At 38.2% G+C, this 8,741-nt stretch overlaps 1 protein-coding gene across 1 annotated transcript; it reads left to right on the top strand.

The window, feature by feature from the left end:
- Positions 1-496: 496 nt before the first annotated feature.
- Positions 497-5,366, top strand: LOC135776969 (uncharacterized). Its single transcript, XM_065287872.2, has 12 exons — positions 497-860; positions 1,137-1,220; positions 1,351-1,416; positions 1,506-1,652; positions 1,734-2,061; positions 2,227-2,512; positions 2,813-3,046; positions 3,382-3,467; positions 3,585-3,689; positions 3,780-3,973; positions 4,072-4,236; positions 4,364-5,366. The coding sequence occupies exons 1-12, from the start codon at positions 793-795 to the stop codon at positions 4,644-4,646; spliced, it is 2,046 nt and encodes a 681-aa protein (XP_065143944.1). The 5' UTR covers positions 497-792; the 3' UTR covers positions 4,647-5,366.
- The last annotated feature ends 3,375 nt before the right edge of the window (positions 5,367-8,741 follow it).

Here is an 8,741-nt window from a genome sequence, read left to right as displayed (position 1 = left end):
AAAAAGGAAGTCTATAGAGGAAAGAGCAGAGGTTAAAAAAAAATGTGAAGAACGCCGGACTCTTAGCAGAATCAATATAGGGTCCGCCATTGATCGTTGGAGGAAGCTTCAGGTAGATTTGGGGCTGAAAACCCACGCCGACACGGCAAACTTTTTGTTGAACAGGTAAGAATTTACTTATACTATTGTAGTGTTTGTGATGTTACATAAATATATTTTTGTCAGTCTGGCAACGTGCTCATGCTGCCGGTCGGCATTGGAATGTTACCCGTTTAGCATCGCGTATCGCGGGTCTAAGTAATTATATTTACAAAGATTGTGTGAGGTGTTACATAATTATCTTTTCATTAGTCTGACCACATGCTCATGTTGTCAGTCGGCATTTGAATGTTAGCCGTTTAGCATCGCGTATCACGGGTCAAAGTAATTACGTTATATTTACAAAGTCATTTCTTGAAGTGCTTGAATATATTTCAATCGGCCTAACGTTAGCGGTTTTCTGTTCGAGCCGACCGGAATTTGAACAAGATGCGGTGTGTACTGCTATAACAATTACTCAAAACCTTAGCAATACTAACTAATAATTAGTGCTATTTGTATAATTTTGCAATTAATGTGCGCTAGGTAGCACTTTTGACCAGGGTAAACGAGGCTTAGGAGGGGAAACGTATGCCAAACTTTGTTGTGAAAGTAAATGACGTCAATCATTCAAATTGGTAAGCGTTCATTCCTTCAAAGCTTTATGTGTTTACTGCTTTCAGCTATGAGAGAGGACCAGTTTCATCTACTCCAATGAAGATGGGATTCAAAGCCCCACTACCTCCAGCAGCTTCAACCATTTTTTCTTCAGATACAGACCGGTAAGTGCTAATTTAGACCTGTCTATAGCTTCTATATATGTCCATGTCTCCAACAGTGGGTTTATTATTTATTTATTGCAATCCTTGTGTGTGAATAAATGTAAATGACATTTTTTAGCTGTTCAAAACACAGGGGAAGAGAGTTGTCTGTTTTTGCATTTAGAACCCAAGGTTTGAAGACATTTTAAACAGTCAAAAGACAAGGATATAAGATCTACCTTTACAATCCCAAGGCATATTTCAATTGATGTTGTTGTTGTTTTTTTCTTATTTTAGTGCTGGTGAATTCTCAGATGAAGATATTCATGATCTGGCTGTTATCAATCTCCAGGGCACATCAGACATTCAGACGGTTGAGAGGTATGCATACACAAATCTTTTGTTATAGCTTATTATGTTGAAGATACTTTTACCAAATCAAAGACACATTGGTGTTTGTGGATATATCTCTGTGCAAACCACATGTTCATTTATTTTTCATCTCTTCTAGTGTTGTAACCCCAGGTCCATCTGGTGATATAGATGAGAAGGAATTCAACGACATTCATAATTCCATGTAAGTTTCTTTCTTGTTTTATTTTGTATCCCTGTAAATTCAATTTGGTAACAGACATGTATGATGTCAACAATTCCGTTTTTATGTAGGATTGAATGGGACAGTGATGATGACACCTGGACTCCAGACATGCACTTTGAGTCGGTTTCAACATCAGATGATGAAGATTCTGATGATGTTGATGAGATTGGGGATGAAGATGTGGATCCAGACTACAGGCCAACCATTCGTGTGAAGTACGTATTACAAATTATTATACACTTCAGTAGCTGTTTAGATTGATTCCAAATCTTTAACCTGTGGTGTTGTTCTGGCAGGACGGGTGGTGCTCTAAAGTCCAAATTATCGCTGGACTCTGTACAAGTCGTTTCTATGGAAGAAACCGTGCATGACGAACCAAACAAGGACTCTGATGCACAGACAGACATGCCCAATGATTCGTTGAGAGTCGTTGCAGTAGAAGATTTACTGGAAAAGTCAGGAAGCATTGTGTATCACAGTAATCTTAAACAACTCATGCAAAACATGCATCTGGCTGTCAATTTATGTCCACATAAAGACAGTCACAATAAACAGGAGTGTAAGGCACCGGGTCCCTTTCCAGTAAATATCAGGTCCAGAGGAACGGCGGCTGTAATGGAGTGGGTCAGTATGATTATATTGTTGATTTTATTTGTCTTACATTTTACAATATAGTGTGAGTGCATCTGACTTTTTAGTAATGCAAAAAAAAAATTGTAATAGAAACACTATTACAAGTGTGGGATCTTTTATAATCCAGGTTGCTGATTCTCTAATTCTTTTATTCAGGTATGTCCTCACGGGCACCTTGTGTGGAAATGGGTGTCACAGCCACAGTTTAAACACGGGATGCTGGCTGGTGACTACATGCTCGCAATAAATATCCTTCTTTCCGGAAACAATTACCGGAAGATCTCCCTGTTATTTCAATTTATGAAGTTGGGGATGGTGGACAGGTCCAGCTTCTATCGCATCCAAGATGCTTTCTGTGTAGACACAGTAGAAGAGTTTTGGACAAAGAAGAGAAATGAAGTCATCGGCCAAGTGCAGTCAAAGGGACCTGTTGTAGTTTTGGGTGAGTTTCTTAAAAAAATGCATTGATGTAGTGGTGCGTGCATGCACACCAAAATTCCCACATCTTCAATAAAACAAACATATGTTTTGACAAAAATGACATAAATGTAAAAACCCTTACTGTGATCATTGACAAGCTTAGCAGCTTAAAGTATCTCAAATTTGCCCTGAATGAAGTCATCGGTCATCCTCTTTCATCTGGATGGCATGTGCTTAAAGTGAAAAAATCTCATATAGACTGCTTGGCATTGTTTTATAATGAAGTATATGCATTTGTTTTGTTTATCTTCCCTGTTTGTAGGCGATGCAAGAATGGATAGTCCCGGGTTTAGTGCACAATACTGCACATATACAGCCATGGACAACGGTACCAAGCAAATAATCAGCATGGTGAACATTGACAAGAGGCAGACCATGAGAAATTCAGTGGCAATGGAGAAAGAGGGATTTATCCGAACAGTAGAAATCCTTCGAAAGGAACTGGATGTTGTGGAGTTTTGCACAGACGCACACATGCAAATATCATCACTTTTCAGTAAGCGTAATAGTTGAAAGGATTTTTTTTCACATGTTATGTCACTATTTCAGTCAAATCTGTATTATAACATACAGTACTAGTAAAAAGTTTGGAAACACTATCCCTTTTATTCCAATGAGATAATGTTTCCAAATTTTTTATTGGTACTGTAATGTCAAGTATATTTTCAATTTTCATGTTGTCACACAGTTATACCCTTTGTCCGTTTTTTGTTTTATCAAGCTGCATGTGGTCATACCAAGCAAAACAAAAAACACACAAACAGGTTTTATTGTGTATTGATATTCACTAACCTAAATTTGTTATCTCTATTATACTTTTCACCAATACAGGCACTGGAATATACAAAGATTGCGGAATTCGACACACTTTGGATATGTGGCACGGCTCCAAGTCGCTGGCAAAAAAAATTCAATCAGTAAGCTCAATACTTATAAATACCAATTTTTTTAAAGGTCAACCATGAAATGAATCTGAATATGAAATGCAGTTGTCTCAAGTTTTCACCATGGTATGTCTTTTTTTTTGTTTACAGGCAGGACAACAAAGAGGGTGTAAAGAGCTCGTGAACTGGACAAAAGACATTTGCAATCACTTTTGGTACTGTTGCAAATCAACTGAGACATATGAGGAGTTCTTTGTAAGTATTTATATAGGCTATGAAGCATAAAGTGAAGTTGGTTTAAATTTGTCTGGATAATCGATTTAACAATGTTACATCTGTTCATAGGACCTATGGTCAGGTGTCCTGCACCATGTAACTGGAGAGCACGAGTGGGCTCTAGGTGCCTGCCAGCACGGTCCATTGCCGGAGGACAGGGAAAAGGCGTGGCTAAAAAAGGGATCAGAGTCACACTCGCGACTAACTGAATTAGTCCTCGATGCTCGCTGGCTCAAGAATGTGCACAAATTCCTGAACTTCAGGTAAATTGGATTTAGCTTTGTGTAATATGCTTGCTTTCAGAAATATCTCAATTTAAAAACATTACTGACATTTACATTTCTTTCCAATGTGCTTTTAGGTCCACTGCTGAACTCGAGTCCTTTCACAATCACTTGTTGATGTATGCCAGCAAGAGGTTCAGTTTCACACCGCCTGTGTATGCAGCTAGAGCTATGCTTGCTGCTATAGATTACAATTACCACATCAACCGACCTCCTAAGAGAAAAACGGATGGGTCTTTACAGTATGTGATATACAAACTTATATAAAATTTTTCTTTTCATACCCATTTCTCGATAACATACATAACCTATATCACCCAAGGTAACAATTTGTATTTTTGTAAGCGTTTATCATTCTTTTGTTTGCAGGTACGGAAAAGTTTTCAACAAAAAATCCCGGAAGTGGAGCCTATACGTCATCAAGGAGGACAAGGACTACGCATACATCAGGGACCTTCAAAGCGCCATCATTGAAAAGAAGCTGTCAAGCAGCGCTGTGCCAAGGAAGTCGAAGAAGAGACCAGATGACCCCCGTCAGTATGGTGTCTTGTCTGGGATTCCTGCTCCTTCTACCGGAGAACTACTTGACACTCTAGTCAGTAGTGAAGACTTGAAATTTAGTCTTTTATTATTAAATGTATTCTTTTATTAAAATGTATTATTTTAATATGATTTCATTATTATATATTATATATTATGTATTATTATTCTTTATATTCATAATCAGTTGTGTTATCTTATGGAGTGTTAAATGCATGTGTTTGAATGAACGAGACTATAGATAGTATGGATCACATGTCAGGGGATTGAAAGAGGGTAATACGTTCTGATCATGCATGACATGTCAGATGTGTACAGTTTGCAAAGCACCACAAATGTATACACTAAGAATAGTATCTTAACATAGGAGTGGACTGTGCCATGTGTTAGCATGACATATATGTTCTATATTTGAGATGCTTAAGCAACATGTTTTTCTACCTTACAAGGAAGTCTTTCTGTGATGTATAAAAGCTCAAACCTTACTGTACCACCCCAGAGAAACTACGGGATGACGGGAGAATGAAAGAAATGTATAGGCTGTCATAAAAAGAACATCTTTACTGGTTTCTCTCCTGACATATATATATTAAAGATTTTTCTTGGCAAGACAATTGGTGTCCGGACCCGTGAATCAAATAATAAGGGGAAAAGGCTTAATTCCAAGTCTACAATTTGGCGTCACGAACAGGATTGCATCTTCAGGCATTTGTCTCAATCATTTCAGGTAAGACTTTATTTTATTTCAAAATAATTATAAGTCTGCCTGATGATTGGACTTTGACTGAAACTGCTTAAAAGAACTGTGTCATTTAAACATCAGTTGTGTTGCCAATGAATATATATGTCAGAAATAGTAAAATAATTTAAATAATATAAATTTGATGTGGCTTATTTGAGTTGCTCTGATCAGTAAACCTCTAAAAGATATTGAATGAAGCTGGGGTAGTCTTTTCTATGTTTGAAAAGACTTTTAAAAAAGTGGATCTTTTTTAGAAAGAAGACCATTTAGTCAATATATTGGGATAGCTGTAAGGCGATTTAGCAATCAGCTGTCATGACTGGGAGGTGGTTGGAATATGGCGAGACTGTAAAAACGATGGCAGAGTAATCTCTAAAATATTTCCAACACACCGAAGAATCGTTTCAGAAGGAAACGAGGATAGTGTGACAGTGGTGATTTATTGCGATTTAAAGTGGCGGGTCTGTGCTCCGAGTTAGTGCAGTGCAGTATAGAAGATACGAAGAAACCCTAAAACGTTTAAATACGCTGGGAATTGAACCCTTAGAAGAAGGGTATCAATAAAAAGGAGCTAGAATCGCGTGCATTTCAATTTTGACAATGAAGCTGTTCAGTGTTTAAGGAGGAGACTGATCTGAGACCAACTTGAAAAAAATTAAAATAAAATAAGGAAAAAAATAGAAGAAAAAGGAAATAAAAATTGATTAAGTTACTTATAAATAATTAGTTATTTTGTTTTTTATTTCCCCCCTTCTTTGTTCCTCGAGTAAACTAGAGCAGGTTAGAGAGAAGAGAAGCTGAGGGGCTCCACTGGAATTCACACACACACACACGCACACACACATATAAATAGCCTTGCTGCTGTTGGGGCCTCCCTTGGAATACACACACACACACACACACAAAAATAGTCCTGCTGTTTTGAACATACAAGAGACTGAGGGACAAATAATTTGCAAGATGGCAAGTGCCTGTAACAGCAAAATGATATCTGTTTGGTATTTGGATAAAAAGAAGAAGAAGCAAACTAAGTTTTTAAAAAAAGGATTGGATATCAATGCATCTATGGATGTGCAACTAAGCTGGTTTGAGTCCCAAAAAGACTCTATCAAGACAAAAGTATTCCCAATACTGGCTGCTAATTGGATTGTGAAACAAGGAGGAATTTGTTGTGGCATTAATGGGTGTCCAGTTTCACTTGTTGAAGCAATGAAGCCTCAAGTTGAAGCATATAACAAGTTGAATAAAATCATGTCTATTAAATGTTCAGTTAAAGAAGATATAACCAATGATGATTCATTTGATCCAGATTGGACAAATATAATAACTGAAGCTGAAAGGAAATATTCACAAACACCAGAAAAATCCACAATAACTGTAACACCTCCTCCTTACAACCCAACTTATCCAACTTTGCCTGAACAATATACAAGTTCTTCTAAACCTCTGATACAGCCTCATGCTTCAAGATCAAATGAAGGTCCAGTTGACAAAATGTATATTGCATCTGCACAAGCAGCTCCAATAATAATGAGATCTAAATCAGCCCAGCCAAATAGAGACATGCTGCGATGTACACCAGCTCGTGATAATGGATCTGACTGGGGTGATGAGACAAGAGATGATGACATGATCATGTCGTGGAATTTTAGCCGCATCAAATAATACTCACTAAGAGTCAAAGTCAAGGATCACACAGACACACTGTCGACAGAATTTTCTTTGTCTGAATTTTATATATTCTGCAGAATAGGCTCTCACCCCCATGGTGCAAGAAGTTTAAAAACCTAAGAGCCCCGATCACAAGGTTGAAGACACATTTATAGTAAGATGCTGAAACACGTACAATCATCCGTTTCTACGTCATTTAGAAGATAGCCTTCAGTTGTCAGTGATTAAGAGCAAAGACCGTTAAACATAATCATAAAGGACAGTACATGCTGGTACATGATGTTTAAGTCCTTCCTTGGACATTGTACTTGCTGAAAAGACAGAAAGAGCATAAACATGATCTCCATATGAATCACAATTTGTGAGCTTCAGATTGTTATTAAAAAAATGAAAAATAGGATGAAAAATAAAACATAATAATATGAAAATAAAAGCATAATAAAAGTCCTCCACTACACTCCTCCCTTTTTATGATTTATTCATAACTTCATTTACTGTCATCGTTACGTAGCTCTGGTTATTACCCTTAACCATAGTGTACATATAGTTCTGTGCAGTTGCAAAAGTAAAAAAATGCACACACACATAGTATGATCATGAATCTCATTTTTGAAAGAAGAAAAATAGTTCGTTTTCTTGAAGAAATTGAGCACAGTTAGAGTTGGGGTCGTGAGCCCTTGTTGATTAATTTCCTTTGTAGGTTCGGGTTTGGTAGGACCACACGGTGCAGTCGTGCCAAGCTATCCTGCTTTCTTGTTCGAATGAAATTATCTTAGTGTCTAAATTAATGTGGGGTCTCAAAGCTGGTGTTGTAATTACAGTTATTAAGCTGCAAGCGTCGTGTCGATTACCCACATTAAAGATGTCGTGTGCGTGTGTCTAAACCAAACCCAGAATACTGGAGTCGTCCTCCAATACTTTGTGAGCTGTTGCAGTTCTCTCGTGTCGTTCTTCGTATAAACTTGCAGTATACAGGTATCTGTGGTTCCCACCAATACGAAAAAGTGGTCCGTAGCAGTCGACTAGCCGTCCTCCCTTTGGTTTACACCTTGCAGTCCAGGACCAACCCTCCGGCAATGGGCAACGTGCACCCAGGTGGCACGCTCCGCGACCTTCACAGCGGTGTGAGTCGTCAGCAGAACCTGAAATGGCCCCTCCCACCGTCTGGCTTTCCAGGATTTCCTCCTGAGGTTCTTTACCACCACGTAATCCCCTGGTTTGATGTTGTGTAATGGTTCTTCTACTGGACGGGGTAAGGCTGATTTAACCTGCTTTGGAGGTATTTTGAAATACAGAGGACATAGAAATACAATATTGCAACATGTCATTTTCATTTTGAAGAGTATCGCATGTCACCGTGGTCCCCATGTGTCAACCTAGCAAAATGGGAATAAAAATGTTTAGGTAAGCATGGTTTTTGATTTGGACCCATCCAAATCCCTTCAGGAGTTTTGGTTGCTCCACACGATTTCCATAGAGCTATTTCTGTTGGAAGAGAAAATGTTTGCATGCTTATTAGTAACTCCTGTGGTGTTTCGGCTTCCTTTTCCTGGGAAATCTGTGTAAGAGAAAGTTTTTGTTAGCAGTCATGAGAGATGCTTCCGCATCCGTGCGTGCATTTCCTCTGGAGATCACGTCCTGTTCCTTGGTGTGTGCTTTGCATTTGCACACAGCTATTTGAGAAAGGAGTAAAATTTGTTATAGGAGAGAAACTGTCAGTAAAATCAGCAGTCAATGTAAATGGTTATAGATTGATTAGTAGCAAGTTGACAAGCTTGTGTTAGTGCATGCAAT

This window comes from Paramisgurnus dabryanus, chromosome 18 (genome assembly GCF_030506205.2).
Source record: "Paramisgurnus dabryanus chromosome 18, PD_genome_1.1, whole genome shotgun sequence".
Classification (NCBI taxonomy): domain Eukaryota; kingdom Metazoa; phylum Chordata; class Actinopteri; order Cypriniformes; family Cobitidae; genus Paramisgurnus; species Paramisgurnus dabryanus.
This window is presented reverse-complemented; position numbering and strand designations above follow the sequence as displayed.

What these genes read in the sequence shown, in the direction of transcription:
- LOC135776969 (XM_065287872.2), top strand. Translation starts at nt 793, where the DNA reads ATGAAGATGGGATTCAAAGCCCCACTACCTCCAGCAGCTTCAACCATT. An exon ending in TTTTCTTCAGATACAGACCG is followed by an intron (nt 861 to 1,136) that starts GTAAGTGCTAAT and finishes TTCTTATTTTAG; the next exon opens with TGCTGGTGAATTCTCAGATG. An exon ending in CACAAATTCCTGAACTTCAG is followed by an intron (nt 3,974 to 4,071) that starts GTAAATTGGATT and finishes ATGTGCTTTTAG; the next exon opens with GTCCACTGCTGAACTCGAGT.